At 32.9% G+C, this 18,937-nt stretch overlaps 1 protein-coding gene across 3 annotated transcripts; it reads right to left on the bottom strand.

Annotated features, from left to right (window-relative positions):
• Positions 1-6,705: 6,705 nt before the first annotated feature.
• LOC110111278 (adenine phosphoribosyltransferase 3) lies at positions 6,706-16,557 on the bottom strand. 3 transcript variants are annotated; one of them, XM_020843068.2, is made up of 8 exons: positions 16,421-16,557; positions 16,001-16,338; positions 15,716-15,826; positions 15,535-15,597; positions 10,744-10,836; positions 9,576-9,725; positions 8,237-8,295; positions 6,706-7,023 (listed from the first exon to the last, which is right to left on the bottom strand). In XM_020843068.2, exons 2-8 carry the CDS (start codon positions 16,086-16,088, stop codon positions 6,970-6,972), a joined length of 618 nt encoding a protein of 205 aa, XP_020698727.1. In that variant the 5' UTR covers positions 16,089-16,338; positions 16,421-16,557; the 3' UTR covers positions 6,706-6,969. The 3 variants fall into 3 exon arrangements, with proteins under 3 accessions (XP_020698727.1, XP_020698726.1, XP_020698728.1); XM_020843067.2 differs by having other exon boundaries at positions 16,001-16,523; XM_020843069.2 differs by lacking the exon at positions 15,535-15,597 and having other exon boundaries at positions 16,001-16,519.
• Positions 16,558-18,937: the final 2,380 nt, after the last annotated feature.

Genomic DNA, 18,937 nt, shown 5'->3' with positions numbered 1-18,937 from the left:
TTTTTTTTATCTTTTTAAAATAACAAATTCCTTTCTATATGCCTCCCTGAAAAAAAAATTTATGTTAATTGGCCTTTATTTTGCCTTTTTTTTCGAGTAATGCTACTATCCTAATAGAGTTAAAAAAATTTTCTTTTTTTCGATTTTATAGATCCTTATGTTTGTTGCATTCTGGAGTATTCGTGACGGTAGAGAAATATATAGTTTAACATCTTAGCATTGTACGAAGATCCAGCACACAATCAGATAAGTGAGAGGGTGTGTCATCCACTAGAGACAGCAAGATTTTTACGTGGAAAACCCCTAAAAAGGGAGAAAAACCATAGGGCCTAGCCTAGTTTAAATGAATCCACTAGTATTGTAGTTGATTACAAATGAGGTCCATCCTCAGAGGAAGGCCTTAGCTTGATGTACATCTTATAGAGTACATTACATGGTGAGAATACATAACATTATTATTGATGTGTTTGTTTGGTCTGAAAGATTGTAGTCGGTAGACGACGTAAGTCGGAAAGACCGTAGTTAGCGAGCGACAGAGGTCGGAAGGACTGTAGTCGACGGGCGACGTAAGTCGGAAGGACGGTTGTCGGCGAGCGATGGAGGTCGGAAAGACCGTAGTCGGCGGGCGACGTTAGTCAGAAGGACCGTTGTTGGCAGGCAACGGAGGCCAAAGGACTATACTCGATGGGCGATGTAAGTCAGAAGGACCGTAGTCGACGGGCGACGAAGGCCAGAAGGATAGTAGTCGACGGGTGACATTAGTCAGAAGGACCGTTGTCGGCGGACGATGGAGGCCAAGAGGAATATTATCTAATGACGAAGGCCAGAAGGATGGAGTCAGGTTGAAATCCATCAATAGACAGAAATCCAGCATTAGATAGATGTCCGGCAAAAGTCTAACAACTGGCAAAAGTCCGACATCGAGTAGAAACTTGGCGACGAGCGTTGTTCCGACATCGGGTAGAAGTCTGACGTTAGTTAGCGGCCGGGGAGAACTCTAACGTTGGATGGTATTCTGGTAAAACTCTAGAGTCGCTTGGAAATTGGACAGAACTCTGGCTTCCCTTGAAGGTCAGGCGGAATTCTGGCGTCACTTAGAGGTCGGGCGGAATTCCGGCTTCACTTGGAGTTCGGGTGAAACTCGAGTGTCATTTGAACGTCGGGAAGAATTCTGGCATTGCTTGAACGTCGAGCAGAACTCCGGCATTGCTTGAACGTCGGGCAGAACACTGGCGTCGGGTAGAATTTTGGCGACGGTGCTCGAGGAGGAGTTTCTTCCCTCATATCCTTCTCTTCTTCTTCTTCCTTCTTCTTGCTTCTTGCTTCTTGCTTGGGTCCCCTCTCATGAGAAATGAGGGGCCTATTTATAGATTTTTCGGAGTGGCATGGCTTGTAAATAGGTGTGAGATCAGGGGTAAATAGGGAGTGGTCGAATGGACGACCGATATTGAATCCCTTGATCGTGCACCATTCGTCAGACATTTGAATGTCTTAATGATGTCCGAATTCGGTGATAGTGGGCTTGTTGGATTTGTCTCGTCGAGCCGCTCAATTCGACTATAAGAACGTCATATTTGAAAACCGTTTGGTAACTCAAATTATGGTACGAACTTTCCAACAGCGCTTCAGGTCCTTGATTTGGACTCATTTGGGCTCGGATTGAGTTGAATTTGGTGTCGTTAGGTTTGTATTTCCAAGACGCTCAGTTTGATTGTAAGTTTACTGAAATCAGAGTTCAGGTGATCCCGAATTCAATTTTTGAAGTTTTCAGATTGATTTTGTCTCGAGATTCGTGCTGGATCAAGATAATTTTTTGAGGATATATCAATGTTATTGATGCTTGACTTCTTATATGATTTATATTTAAAAAAAATACAAAAATATTATCAATTTATTTAGAGAGTAGAGCTTTTTATCCCACATACCAATTTAGTAAAAGAAGCTTCTATAAGAGGAATGATTCTGAAACTTTGCTGGTATTTTTAATGAGCTATCGTGATTAAGTTGTCTTAAATCTCATTAAAGAGTATTAAATGCTCATCAAGTACTGGTAAGGGTTTATATAGGTTATTTTAGGGTTAAAAATTAGCTAAATGAGTCTTGTATCACTATATATACTACAATTTGGGTACATTTTCTTGGAGTTATCGACATCATTAAATCGTAGTTGATACCTATAATCTATAAAGATCGTAATATTTAGGTGTTTTTGTTGAGATGCTTGTTGTTGGAATTAACCTCGTTATTAAATGTCTCTCATACTCATCGTTTGATGCTTCACGTATTCAACTCCAACACTCTTATCCAGTTAACGCTTCTAAGACCCTCATAATATATATTCGTCTCCGTCGACACCCTTTTGGATTCCCAACCCCACCATCTATGTCCTTTAGTAGTGCCGCTCGAATTGATGGAATATCTTATGTACAATTGTATGTTAACTAACACCTTGATTAGTTGTCTTACAAAATAAATAGTCATGGAAAGGATTGATCTCTAAGATGACAAATATAAATAACAGTCAATTGATTTGACAAGGGCATAAAATCTAAATCAATATTCTTGTGTTGCATCAAAAGGGTTTTTTGCTATACTCTCTCTCTCTCTCTCTCTGTATATATCCATCAAGCTAAAACACCCCTTGAGTAAATCCAAAGACTTGGTCTAATTCAGCCAAATCTCAATTCTTAAGCCTCTAGCAATTTCCACAATACTGATTTGGATCCACTGGTTTTTACATCCATAGAAATACAATTTTCATGAAAATGTTGAATGAGGGAGGCATCATTCCATGAAAAAAGAAAAAGAATAAAAAATTTAATTTTTCTTATAGATATTGAAATGAAGAGTTGCATCACTTTTTTATGAAAACTCTCAGACATTTATGAAAATTATGAACATGACATCCATTCATGAATTTTGGGTTTGCTCTTCACATTATAAATACTATCATCATCATTTTAATACTCCAAGACATAAAATAACATAACTAAATTAAATTATTATAAATAAGATTGTAAGGCGCAATTATAAGAAATATTTACTATGTTTTGCATCATAAACATGTCAATTTTAATAAAAAATAATCTGAAGCTAATATTTACTAATTAAATAGTGAAAATTGATGCTACAATTTTTTATGAAGACTTATGGTTAGAATAATCACTTCATTAAAGATAGAATGAATTGATATAATATAATAAATATATATATGTTCTCATGTTCCCTCACGAAGTCAAAGGGAAGTAGTTATATGGGTTATATTAGGGAATGAGTCATGTATCTTTCTCAGTACTCCTCTTTAATTGGGTGTGCTAGGACATGAAGTGCATCAACCAAAAATCACATTAATAAAAATCTATTCATCTTTCCTCAATCTTGTATTTTTTCGGAATCATCAATGCTCACGAGCCATTATTTACCCTTATGTTTCGCTAGTTTTGTAACATTCATTGTTATAATTGTGATACTTGTCATTTAGTGCTCATTAATCAACGCATCTCATCACTATTGTCTGACTTTCCTACATTGAATAAAAATTAAGTGAACTTCAGAAGATTATATGAGACATTCATGAACTAATAACTAGAGTGAAGGTAACATCTTTCTCAAATTTGATCTTGACACCTCAATTGGCTACCAAACAGCCCCCAATATTCAATCATATTATATAAATTCATGTAGTGACTTGTATTTTTTTTGTTCGTCAACAAATAACAAGTGCATTGTGATACAGTTGAATACATAGCCAAAGGCAAGCAACTTCTCAAGCTCCTTGAGTTACGCAATTGAATATCGAGACATTTTCACCTACTCTAGTAGTCAAATCCCTAATTAAGCTCCTTTCTTAATTCAACTAGCACTAAAGCATAAGCTCCTATTCCAACACCAAAGTTTATATTATCATCAATTTTAATAGACAACTCTAATAGCATTGCAATCTTTACAAGACAAAAAGGAATAGATAGAGGATTAGTTGCTGCCTAAGTGGCCACTTGCCAAAACTGTAGTTCTATGGCCACCCACCTCCACAAATTTGTTAATATTTGCACCAACATCCTAACTTGAAGACTCGGCGAGTATTTCTCATCTTGATGTATCTTATTTTACAATGACTTCGATGTGAGAGCGAGGTAGATTTTAAAGGGATAACTAATATTAAAAAACTATTATCTATTATAATAAGTTATTAAATTGATTCATTAGGTCATTTTGAGTATATAGTAATTAATAGATAATAGTAAGAGGTTATATGGGTTATATTAGGGCCAATTTGTAGCTAAATGACTCTTATATCTCTATCTATACTCCTTTTTAGAAGCAATAAGACATGAAGAAAATCAGCTACAATTCCCCCAAGCTAAGAATTCCTTCTACCTCCTCAGTCTTGCATTTTTTTAGAGTCGTTAGCACCCTCGAATTAATATGTACCCCTATGATCCACAAGGGTCGTAACATATATTTTTATCAGGTAAACTGAATGCATATAAAAGATTAGCATAATATCAATTACAAAATATAATATTTTCACATAAAAAAATACAAATAATAGTGAACATTGGAGTTAGAGACATTCATAAGCAATGTTCATTGTATTAGCAGAGATGCTGTTATATTTGAAAAAAAAAATATGACTAATATTTTACATAAGAATACCTGTATCAAAAATAAATATTACGCAAATATAATCTATAGCTTTCAGAAGCTTCCTTTTGATACATTGTAATACTCGAACATGATAAAAAATTCACATATATTTTAACTAGAGGTGTCAAAGAGTCTTTCCGAGCTCGAGTCATCCCTTGTTGAGCTTGATTAATAATCAAGATTGAGATTAATACTACAAGTTTGAGTGGCTCATGAGCTGGCTCATTTATCATTAAAAAGATAATATCATTCTTATTTAAAAATTATTATAGTATCATCATAAAAAAAAAATCAAAATCTAAATGAAAATAATAAGAAATCATTTGAAATAAGGATAAATTTTAATTTTAAAATATTTTAAACTATTTCATTCTAAAATTATTATTTTTTATATATTTTTTTGTGTATTTTAAATTAATATTTTTTCAAACAACTCAACTCATTAGCTGAAGAATTGAATCTTGTTAGTTCATAAAGTTAGCTTACAATCTATTTATTGAATCAAGCCCAAGCTGACTCACCAATCCAAACCGACTCACCAATCGGCTTAACTCAATTATACATCTAGTTTCAACCAACATAAAAATAAAAAAAAATAAAATATATCTATATATATATTAAATAATAATAATAAAAAAAAAACCAGCATTATGAAGACCTCTATCATAAAACTCTCAAGTGCATTGTTAATGAAAAATGATGAGTTGACGCAAGGAGATACGGTTGCTCAGTACTTTCTTTTTCCTTTTAGTTCATTGACTCTAAAATTTTTTTTTTAAAACATCAATCTAATCATTATTACTTTAAAAATGTTTATTAACTTTGATTTCTATTACAATGAATGTGGTTATTTAAATAATAAATTTTGTTCACATTCAATGGATTAAAAAAAAATTATCTTCGATCATAAAACATAAATCCTTTTTAGAAAAAAAAAACTCAAGACTTCTAATAACAAATTTTTATTATTATTGTTTCCTATACTTAGTTTTTAATAAATATAGGGCTACTTGAGTCAAAGAAGCTACTCGTTTGCCAAGGTATTTGAATCAAAGTTGCCAAGTAGGCTTCTAAGTCATTTCACTTTTTTTTTTCACACACACAATCTCTCTCTCTTTACTTTCTCTCTCTCTCTACTTTCTTACTTGTTCTTAAATCAATTTTTTTCAAGCAACTCATACGTTACTGATCCTACCGTGGGATTTTATCAATTTCCAGTAGACTTATTTGGATCAATTCTTATAGCCGTAGAGATACATCTTTCCATGAAAACAAAGAAGTAGCATTCTTTCTTAATAGAGATTGAGATGAAGAATTACTTCTATCATGATAAGCATCGAGAGTCTCAACCATTTATGAAAATTATGAAGAATCACATCTATTCATGATTTCTGGACCAATTCCTTATACTATATAACACAGTCAGCAGAAATATATACTATGATTTGCACCGTAACCAGATCAGTTTTAATAAAAAAATGGTCAATCTTGATGTCTGTTTAAAAAGTATGAACTGATGCCGCAGGAATTCATAGATTTATGGATTCAACAAGTACAGTGAAGATAGAGTGAATAGATGTAATCTGGTAAATATGTTTCTATGCTTCCTCACCAAGTTCAGTTAGGTTTTCAATAAATCAACATTCATAATGTAGGATCTGTAAGGGATAACTTTTATTTTTTTATTAGCACCTTATCAGTTGTTGTCAATGACTCTCCAACGGATAAATTATTTTGTGCGGACAACGGACGTCATCCAGGCCAACAAAAACGCGTCACATCATTTTTTTTGCTTTGAATCGGTGTTGGGTACCGAGCAACGTGGCGCGATCTGATTGACCTCCAGACCGTCCGGTGTTTGTACAGAATAATTTCTCCCTCCAACGACCGCAATCTCCATCTTATTAGAAACAAGACAATATGCTTAAACATTGTAAATATGATTTACTTCATGATAAAATAAAAATAAAGCAAAAAAGACATCTTAGTTTTTTTTTTTTCATAGTTTTTTTACTATAATATCTTCATAATTTAGATGAGTTGGCTCTACAGTCTACACATCCTCTTCTCTCAGAAGCATGAATGAAAAATGTTCACAATAAAACTCCAAATTTGAACAACAAATAATTTAGTGCAGAGAATTAGATTTGAAAAGGGGACAAATAAATGTAGAGAGGCTTAAAAAAACTGCAAAATAATAAAATTTACTACACTCATGTGAATATTGGCGCCAGCTCTTCCATATGAACAGCTAATGCAAATGAACTCTCCAAGGTACAAATGGTATATTATTACTAGCAGAATGAGAGAAGGCAAATACCATCAGTGTGATTCTATAAGCACATATAATGGCTTGCCATTCAGCTTTTGACGGCCCTGCACATCCACAAAATGAACTTACTATAATTTGTGAACTGTGTATTGCAATTTCTGAAGGATAGAAAAGCAACAACCTCCCTATCTCACAATTAATATGTATAAATTGCTTAGAATCAATAATTTAGGCTTCATTTGGGACGGCTTTTTTACTGCTTCTTAAAGCAATTTTTTAGCATATAAATTAAAATTTTTGTATTAAAAAGTTGTTTGAAGAAGCAGTAAGAAAGCCATCTCAAGCGAAGCCTTAGTGATAAAAGTTGCGGTATTTTATTATATATTAAGAGCCAGCTTGTAAAAATGAGTCTCCGAACATAGTGGACCTTGAGAGACCTCATCTTTGTACATGTTCAGATTAATATAATTCGCAGTTTTGAAGTGTTAAAAGAAGATATGTTAACTTTGTAAGGGTAAACCAGCGAAAACTATGAGAGAGAAGAAATGGGGGGAGAAATTTTAAATGTAAATTAAAATTCAAAAAGAAATAATCAAAAACTGGAAAAAGAAAACAAAATGAGAAAATAAAGGGGAACAGATGAAGAAAGAGAAATCCTAGAGAGCAAATACGTTGTTATTACTAAGTGTATGTATGTGCACGCATAGATATATGATTTTATACAGGGGAATATAGAAAAAGATATATATAATTAAATAAATAAATAAAGCTCGATGTTCATAAACAGCTCATGATCTGGTCAATAATTAGCTTGGGTTCCGCTTTTATACAAACCTGTTTAATTAGCAAGCCTAACACGAGCATAAAATCTTCGATTTGGTTTTTGACTGTGTATGAGAGAGGAGAAATTATTCTGTGCGGAGTCTGAACGGGAAGAATAGTCTGGACATGTGATTATATAGTGTGTATCAAATTTTTGTTCACACTATTTGTACACAATATGTACACTCACGGTTCTTCCTATCCGGACTCCGCACAAAATAATATCTCGTGTGAGTGTGTGTGTGTGTGTGAGAGAGAGAGAGAGATATTCTCTAATCTAATAAGAATTTTAAGTAGATTTCATGCTTACAAACAGCTCAAATTTGGCTCAATAATTAAACAAGAACATTAAAAAAAATTGATGAGCTTGGTTAAAGAACCAAACCGAATAATTCTTAAACTAGTTCAAGCTCGACTTACTCACACCATGCCTTATCCTGGTGTGCTTCTAAGTGCATGGATGGAAAGAGTACGTAATATAATTGCATAATTTACCTTAAGTTCAGGCAATTCAATGACACAAGCACATTCCACAACTTGAGCCCCTGCACGTTCTGCAAAGAGATTGTAACGAGTTTAAAATTCAAAAGCCTTCAGAAGCAAAGTCAGTTAGTTGCATGAAGTACATAAAATAGGAATAATGAAACAGATCACATATTATCACTATACCATAAAATAATTCAAATGCTACCAAATAGCATCTCATCACAGGAATATATATATATATAACCAAACATTTCAAAACTTCAAGCAAAGCAAAATTATTCTTCACATTCATTCAGATGTCATTCAAATTGTCATGGATGAATATGCAAAAGTCTCTAGTGAAACAAGTTAAGGCCTTTGGGTTGGCATGAACTGAAAATTACTTTGCCCATATAATTTAAATGGACCCTTTTGTTTTAAGTAATGGTTCATTTGGGGTGACTGCAACATGTTGTAAGGGTGATTGTAGAATTGTTATGAGAAAGCAATCTTTTTAAAACCAATTGTCAGTATTAGAACTATTTTCTTTTTTGAAAACAAAATCAAACAACCTCTTTACAGCTATCATACTCTAGTACGGTTTTGTTTGAGACAATTTTCTTATTGCTTCTTAAAACAACTTTTTAGTACAAATTTTTAATACTAGAAAGATGCTTCAAGAAGCAGTAATAAAGCCGTCCCAAACCGAACCTAAGTCTTATTATAAAAAGTAGCTTTCCATCACAAAGTTTTTGAAAACCAAAAAGAAAACAATAGCCAAGCAGAATCCCAAACAACCCCTATTTTAAAAGTAATCTTAGTCATACTACAAAAATAATATTCAGAAGTAATTATTGCTACTATTGAGGCGCCACAGAGAAATTAGAAATTTGATTTCCTTCTTTATAAGAAACTACATACAATACGGGTAAACATGAAGAATTATTACATAAGAATAGTTGTATTCCAAAAACTAATATAGATTAGAGGAAATATCGCAGGAAAGCTGGTTTAATTCCCTGTGCAGCTTCATAAACTTAAGTTTAGCCTTTGCAAAATTTATGATGCTCCAGCAACAGCATGATCCTATAACCAAGTAAAACTAGCCATGCGCACAAAACTATTATGGTAATGTCAGTTACTAAATAAAAGAAAAACTATGCTGACCATGCCCTCAAAATTAAAATAAAGTATGTAAAACGTAATGCTCAACGCTTTCAGAGTTTAAGTAGATATCACTGTAGCTATAGCCAACTACTGGCAATCTTAAAACAGAACTAAACAATATAAGAAGCCGTTAACATTTGATAAAATTCAAACGAAAAGAATTCCCTATATCTCATTCAAGTATTTTTCAGATCTTGCGTACCAAGCAAATTTATGGCGGCACAGAGAGTTCCACCAGTTGCAACCAAATCATCCACAACTAAAGCATGTTCACCAGGTTGGACTGCTCCAATATGCATTTCAAGACAGTCAGATCCATATTCTAGAATATACTTTTCTGAGATTACTTCACCTATACATTTTTAAAGCAAGGTTCAAAAGGCCTTCTTGAAGAAAAATTACATTGAAGTAATATAATCTTTATAAATGCTAATTTAAAGTTCAGATAGACTGGTTGATAACAAATGTCAGTAATTCTCCATCCAAATGGTGCATCCTATGGCCATCACATCATACAGTTTTGAATTTAAATTCAAATTACATTTAAAGCTAACTGTTCATCTCTTGTATGTTATTATTATTTTTAAATTTGATTATGATATTACAATATTTTGAACTTGAAAAGCATAACTACTTTATTAAATACTTAACTACCACGTCATACATGTCATTATTTTTAGATTAGAATATGGCATGAAACCATTTTGAATTTGATAAGAATAAATGTATAATTAAGTTCCTAAACACTTAATTATCATTTTATGCATGTCATTAGTTATGCATTTGAATTCAAATTAAAAGTTATAACTATTTGATAGGAAAAACTTGGATTTCCAAGGGTTTCTCACCAAAACCCAATAGATTATGCATTTGAATTCAAATTAAAAAGCTATAACTATTTTACTTAAAAACAGAATCATTAATTCATGCATGTCAACAAATTTTATTTGATGGAAGAATAAGTTTGTTCTACGATGTTACTTTTTATTAATTCTTTTAATTTTAGTTTAAATTTAGTTTCTCAATCACTAATCATTTTAAATTTAGTTTCTCAATCACTAATAATTTCAAAAGCATCAAATACGGCATCATTAGTAAGAATTTATCATTAAAAACTCATGAAAATTTTCAACATAGATTCAATGTCAACAAATGAACAGTACAAAATATTATGGTTATGTTGGATCAAACCTACAACCGTATATGGATATTCACAGCATATTCAAGTGATGATTGTGAAATTAATTAATACATATAGGACAAGTTTCAAATATTTTCTAAAACTTAGAAAGTAGCAACAGGTATCCACCTTCTCCACTTTCCCTGAAAGACAAAATGATTGTTATCAGTCGCGAGTGATACTTATCTACCTGGAAGCTTACGAGGCTTTCTTAATGGTATAAACTTTGCACCAATTGCCAAAGCAATGGGAGGACCAAATATGAAACCTCTGGCCTCAACTCCTACAATAAATAGCATGCAAGTTTAATAAATTGAATAAAAATTTGAATAATGGGGAATAAAGCTCGGTGGAATGTTTAATATCATTGCCTACTACAGCCAAAAAGTAAATTCATTGGCAAAATAATTGATTCATCATGACATACATGTTATAAAAAGGCATCCCATTTCTTCACTTCTACAAAGAGAGTGGTGGAAACAAGAAACAAATTTCTTGCAACATCTACCTGGCACATTTTATCATAACAAGAATAATGGTTTTTATTAAACATTGATGATTGTCCTAAAAAATAGGTTCTAATTTAAGCTTCGTATGGGACGGCTTTCTTACTGCTTCATAAAGCAGCTTTCAAGTACAAAAAATTTAATTTTTTTTCTAAAAAGCTGCTTTAAGAAGCAGTAGTGAAGCCATACCAAACGAAGCCTTAATTCAAATTGTTCAATCAAGAACTTCAGATTTGTGCTTCAATGTTCTTCATGTAATGAAAGTAGAATAAGATGATGATGATCCTTCTAGTTCCAACACCACTGGATAGTGTCAAGATTTGTATCAGCCTATTGGTTATCTTGGTGAAGCACACATTCATCAACTCTAATTTTGAGTTTCCGATCATTCGATTCAGATCTCCAACATTAATCTTGAGGTCTAGGGCCTCCATTGATCCATGCATAATCATTAGAGGAAAAATGTTCCAAAATGGATCTCTAAAATGATGTGGCTTGATCTTTCATCTTTCAACCAACCAAGGAACCTACATAGCCGTGTTTTGGCATATAGCTCATTTACTCACAATAAACATTATGTAGGTACCAAAATGCCCTTCATCCAAACACTTCTAAATACACAGGTAAAGCTCACCTAAAATCTCTCATTTACTCATCCCAACGAGAAACTTTGCTGAATCAGTTTTAGCTCTTACTTTCAAGTTTTTACAAATTTGAGCGTCAAAGATCTTCCTAGTGCAAAAATCCATTAGGCTTAACATCAAGCTCAAAACAATTCATCTATCAAATTATGGCTTCGTTTGAGACAGCTTTCTTACTGCTTTTTAAAATAGCTTTCTAGTAAAAAAAATTATTGAACTAGAACTTTTTTTACTAGAAATCTGGTTTAAAAAGTAATAATAAAGTTATATCAAACGAAGTCTATAACAACAGTGAATACCATTTCTAACATATAACATGTAGACAGAAAGTCTACCTCACAAAGAATATTGCACAAATGCTAGTTGGCATTTAAAGCAACTTGAAGTTACTGCAGAAAGATAAAAAAATCAATAAGCTGAGCCCAAAAATTCAAATTAAAAAACTAAAACTAAGCCAATATAATTCAAAGTGAATTAATAACACTCAAAAAGCACCACAAAAGAAATATTTTTAAGTACAAAAAGGAATAGCACAGTAAACTTAACATTAATGAACCCAAAAATTAATATAAAACTTAGGTTCTAAAATCATAACAGGATGAATTTGGGCCAGATGTCTAAAAGGCATTATTAATTGTGCAAAAAAAGTCACTCCAGAACAAGCCCTGCCTTATTCTTAAATATACGTCATCCATTTGCATTAATTTAATATTAAAGATGATGTCATTACTTATAAGAGAACATTAAATTAAGCAAATTCTGAATATAATCCAAGCCAAGTGTGGTCATCAGTATTAAAGTCTTATGACTTCTTATGACAATAATCTAGCAGTTGCTAATATATTGTTAGCCCCACTTAGATTCAAGCAATTCGCAACATCTATGGCAATATCCACCTAAATCACTATTGACATTGACATAGTCCCTGTCCTTGCACATTTAAGTCTCCATCCAAAACCAGCTATTTTTGGTAAATGTCTTGATAAAGACAGAAAATAATAATGGAATATCAAAGTAACCTTTCAAATAAAAAGAGAAAACTGAATTTTCGGGACATGGTGCCTGAATAAAAAAATATAAATATATTAATACAAACATGATTAGAATCATTTATTAGTTTCTTCCACATGCCATTGGTTTTTATAATTTTGAAGTTTTCATTTTTCATATACAAACACTTAAAACTAAATGTAAATTAAAAGAAATATAATTTTTAGCATTATATATAACATCAAAAAAGTTGTGACTAGGGGTGCAACATGTGCAACTACTTTTTCATCAACATTAGAGATCAAGTTGCATTTGGAATCTTCTTTTAGAGAAATAACTTTTTAAGCTGATAGATTGCTCCATGTGATGAAAGAAATCTTGTCATCGTCTATCCACATCGAAACACCACCACTGGAAATAAAAAATAGGAGACCCACTGCATAACTTCTCACATGCTTTACCATAATTGGTATCCTATTAATGATGAATTCAACAAAGATGAATTATTTAGCCTTGTAAGTTTCTCAAAAAAATATCAGAACAAATGACAGAACAATCATGATACCACATAAGCAGATGTGAACACACTAAGGCTTCGTTTGATTCTTCCTCTCCTTTTGTAAAAGACAGTTTTAGAAACAATGGTTAAGGGTATGGAGTTTTCTAACGAAGAAGTAAATATCAAAAAGCTTCTCAAAACAGTAGAAAAATGAAGTTCCCTAAAAAGCATTTCTATAGAAACGTCCCGTCCAAATAGCGACCAAAAAATAATTTCTCCCTTTCTAAACAAAAAAGGAAAAAAAAAACGCCGAAACAAACGAGGCCTAAGTGTTCCCATGATTCTCAACAGCTTTATCCCTTCTTATTGTTGACTATCAACCACATGTTGATCTACATCTTTTCAAGAAATGGGACCCAGCATAAATTACTCTGATAATAGAGTAAGGGAATCAAAAGGAAACAGACTTGTTACTTTCATAAAAAAATGTTCGATATCAACATTTAGCACTAAAGCAAACATCAATACCCATACACAACAGTTGAAATGACAATGACAGGCAAATATGAATCATCATGTAGCATTGCACATTGTTTTTGGCAAAAATCAAAGTTACCTTTCGAGTACAAACCATCATGCTTGGAGAAAAAGTAAAAAATAAATGCAACGAGCCCATAATTTTGCTCAGATTCATGGTCAAAGTTTCTTATTTCTGCCAATCTAGCCTTTTCCTCTAGAAAAGGGAAAAAAATTTTAAAAGAATTTAAATTCATCTGTTGTTACAAGAAAGCATAAATTGGTTACTTTTGGAGAAGTTTTCACTTGTCAAAGCCTCCAAGGCTACTAAAACTAAACCTTTTAGAAACACCTGCACATGTTTACTTTAAAAACAACATGATATGGTCAAGTGGGCATCTGAAAACATATAATAGCAGGCCCAATTGTAATATAACAAACAACTACAGTATAATAATAAAATTAGGTGCATGAAACAGCAGTAGTTCTACATAAATGTCAGAGTGGAAGTTATTTATCTATCAGCTTGCCATATAAATCATATATTGTATCACCAAAAACTTAAATGATACAAGCAGATTGTCCTGCAGATAATTATAAACAACACTATGTTGCCATATAAAAAAATTAATTGCATCACCAACACTGTGTTGCCTTAAGTTCTTTATGCACATTTACCTGTAAATTCATTAGGTTCATACAAAAAATAGACACAGCTCATCTTGGTCTGTTGGTTGGGAGCTTCGGCTATTAATCAAAAGGTCTTGGGTTCGAATCTTGCATATGTGTTGTGTGTGTTAGTTATACATAATTGGCCTAAATGTCCAAAAAAAATAAAAAATAGAAACTTTTTGCCCCAAAAAAAATTGCAGGAGGAGCTTTAGACAGCATGCTTAAAACAAATAAAATTAATATAAAATATACAAGAAAAAAAAATTCTTCAACAACACTAAAAGTTGATATTTTTCATAAGACAAAATATTATTGTATTACAGTTCATACAAAATGCCATCTTTTTTTTTCATTATGAAAAAAAAAACATGTTTTGAGTCTTTTGTCCAAATACTCCGGATAAAATTTTCTTTTAGGATATCGGTGCACTTAGTTTCCCCTCCTCCCATAGATTATTATTAGATCACATATACTATCGGGTAGAGACTGATATGTGCAGCCAACATTCATTGCATAGAGGCTTTCCGAAACTTAAATCCATAACCTCCAAAGCACAATAGAGAAACCTTAAAATAAGATGTCCACAAAACATCAGAACTCAACAGAGTTTATGCCCAAATAACTAAATTTAGCCAATAGAAACATGACAAGGAACCATCAAAACAGTTATCCGCCATGAAAATGACTTAACACCAAGATCAATGAGAAAAAACTTTGACAGGAAACAGTATATAGCTTCCCATACGAGAATCCACTGAACAGTGATAGTTTTGAAAGCAAAAAGAGAATAGAATATGTTGGACAAAGAGTAGTAGCTTTCCAAAATTTTCAGAGTGGGGGCACCAAAAGTCAATGTCAGCATCAAGCCCAGCAACTCCACAAACTAGAAGCAATAAATTTTTTTGGAGTATTGCTACAATACCCCGAAGAAGTCCACACCAAAACCAGATAGGGATCCACTTTTTTTTGGGAAAAGATAGGGATCCACTTTGCTTAGTGGTTTAATAAAAGTAGAAAAAGTACAATAAAATTAATTTATTTTCTCTATTAATAAATTTTCACAATTTCAAAAAATTCAATTCGTCTCCCTCCAATAATTTGTTCTATTTAAAAAAAAACAAAAAAAAAAAAATTGGGTCGGCCCCAGTGCAACACACCATTGAAAGTCCTGAACGGCCACTGAGATTGCGAAGCAGTAAATCCAATAACCTTAGCATTTCCTAAAAAGCCACCAGATCACCAAAAAAGGAAAGCTTTGATTTCCTCCAAAGTAGCAACGAACTGGAAGACCCCGCAATGGACATTGGAGAAGGAGAAGGAGAAGGAGAAGGTTATTACCAGCGACTGCGTCGATGCCCTTCCCACTGTAGCGTTCCACGAACAAATCTATCGTGTTTTTGAACGCGTTGGGATCAAGAAGCAACGTGGTGATGTCTTTGAACATAATCCCTGAATTATAATGAAATTTTTTTTCTGATCAGCTCCAGAGTTGATATTTCTAGACAAAGCAGGCCATTTAGTAAAAAAAAATCCTTTTTTTTTAAAAGCTGGAGGCGGGAATAGTTCTATGAGGGAAAGTTGAAAGAAATAAATAAAAAAGAAAACTTAAGAGGAAAAGGTGACCTGGTTTGGGGAAGTTGGGAACGACGCGAATGGCAGAGGCGATTCCCTCAAGGCGGGGATCATTTTCCTTGTCCTTCCAGGCCGACATTGTTCTCGACAGAAATACAAGAAGAGGCTTTTCCCTTACCTCGTTCTCTCTTACTCTCGTGCCCCTCTCTCTGGCTTGAAGCCGCTGAGCAGAGAAGAAACAGAGGCAGGAGAGAGGAGAGGAAAAGGTTAAGCCTTTAAGAGAGAGAGAAGTGGGGGACGAAGCATATTTATACTGGGGAAAAGAAGAAGAGGCCTTAAAGCTAGGATCTAGGACCTTTTCGTGGAATAGAGAAGAACCGGACGGCTCTCTGCACGACAAATCGAGAAGAGTTAAAAACGACTGAGAAAAAGAGAGAGTAGGGAGGTAAAACAAAGAGGGAATTAAAATACTAGTAACGCTAAGGTATAAGCAAACAGATCTCTCTTTGACCGGAAGATCTCTGGTTCACTGTCGCCCTTCTTGTTGCTTTCCTCTCTAGTGAGATGTCCTTGCTTCGTATGGCAGCACGGAAACTTTTTCGTTTTTATCGAGAAGGTGAAGAATAAAGAGGCGAAACTTAATAAAATAATTAGCCAGATATTAAAAAATTAAAAAATAAAATGTTAATTAAGATTAATAAGTGAAGTATATAAATATTTAATATGACTAATTTTAAAATAAATTCATTCTAAATATTTTTTATCAACAAAATATATAGCTCACACAAAAAAAATTATAGGAGAGCCTACAAGTTTTTTAAAGAAAAATAGGGTAATGATAGCTAATAATATTTGTTCAAACAAGAAATCCAACATATAAGAGAGCATGACAATCAATAGCGTAGGAGAGAAAGTCATCCATGAAGGCAAGCAACACATTGTTGATTAGATGCATATATCATTATAAATATAATATTTTGATATCCTAATGTATAATACATCATGATGCTTCAATTTTTTTTATTTTACTTTGAGATTAGTAATGCTTATAATATATTGACTTGCATTAATGTCCATACAAATCCATGAACTAAGGTTATCGTGATATATTTTCACATTAGAATATTTTGACATAAGTTTCTTTTTTTTTGTAGTGTCAGGGATCACCTAAAGATGATGATGAAAAGCATCCAAAATTTTATAAACTCATCATTTGATAGAAGTGAAAACTAACCCAATCAAATAGCAAAACGGAAGGATCAATAATAAAGAACCAAAAATCACGTAGCAATATAGAAATTTCTTTAAATTAAACCAAACACAAAATGAAAAAGGCATCTTGAGAAAGGCAGTCAATATAAAGAAGCAACGACATTAAAGGAGACTCCTTATAAAGCAACAAAACCAACACAACCTAGAGTAGTTGATCGCAACAACAACTAAAGAAACTTTCTCAAACATGAACCATGATGCATGCTGCAATTGAGAATTTCCATAATCAAATTTTAGATCATCCAAAACTCCAATTTCAACAAATTTATAGTCGAATTGAGTGTCTTGACGAGATGAATTCAACGGCAACCAAAGTGATCCATTTTGAATTTGAATGAGCCTAAATCTTGCGCATTAAGCATAGTTGGTTAATCCTGAATATTAATTAGAGGATTAAATAATCTCCTAATCTTGCATGCTTATAATAAATTGAGCCTCTTCATAAGTTAAATTCAAACATCCCAAGATTGCTTAATTCTAACATCATTATGACCCTCAAACATTCAAAAAGCACCTTATGATCAATGGGACCACTTTGAATTTTTCGGTGGAGTTTTTTTAGATTTTGGATATATTAAATGAGAATGCTACTCTCAATAATTATAAATAGGTCCCCACTCTGCACATAAAAGGAGTCCAAGGGTCAGAACTACCTTAACTTGATATTTGAAAGAGCTCTCTCATCGAACATATGTTGTCCAATCACCTTTCAATCACAACCACTAAACCATCATCATTTAATAACTGTCATCTAACATTTACAACCCGACCATCATAACTCAATTACTAATTTCCAATAATTATCACGCAACTATGATATCCTAACCACTATGTCGAACTATAATAACCTAACCATTATCACTCAACTATGATATACTAACCACTATGTCGAACTATGATAACCCAACCACTATCAACCATCTACAATGACATACACCAATTTCATGACCAGTTATTGTCAACAACATTAACGTACATCATCACCTATGAGGTCAATACATATTGTCAATACCAACACTGACACCTAGTTGACTTCATTACCCGATATCATCACCAACACTAAAGCACGCCATCTTATATCCCTGCTACCAATGTCATTGCATGCCATCCCTTATAAGGCTGATGTAAAATGTTAACATGAATATTGATTCCCACCGACTTTATTTCCCTCCATCATCACCAACGCATGTCATCACCTATAAGGTCAATGCACATCATTGACATCAGTACTAATGCCCACTTACTTCATTGGCCACTATAAATGCTAGCTTTACTACATGCCATCACCTAAAAAAGTTGATGTACATTATAAATATGAACATTAACACTTTTAGACTTTGTTGACTACTATCACCACCAGCATAAATGTATCCATTTGTTAAAGAACTGATACACATCATCGACAGCAACTCTAACTCCTAATGTGAAGATCGATATTAAAACTATACTTCTTAGTTTCTATTCTTCTCTCCTTGAAGGATAATGATCAAATAAATCATGAATGGTATATTGGTGACATATTTAATTCCTTAATCCTAATTCAATTTTCATTAAATAATTCATTATGTATAGTTAATGTCAACTATATTGTATCAATATATTCCCTAATTATGGACAAGGGCATTATTTGTGAAAAACAAAATACACTAAGTGGAATCATTTTAAATGGACTAGGTCCTATAGCTTTTCTCTTTAAGGGTTATTCACATAAAAATA

The sequence above is a fragment of the Dendrobium catenatum genome, unplaced genomic scaffold (genome assembly GCF_001605985.2).
Source record: "Dendrobium catenatum unplaced genomic scaffold, ASM160598v2 fragScaff_scaffold_1165, whole genome shotgun sequence".
Taxonomy (NCBI): Eukaryota; Viridiplantae; Streptophyta; class Magnoliopsida; order Asparagales; family Orchidaceae; genus Dendrobium; species Dendrobium catenatum.
This window is presented reverse-complemented; position numbering and strand designations above follow the sequence as displayed.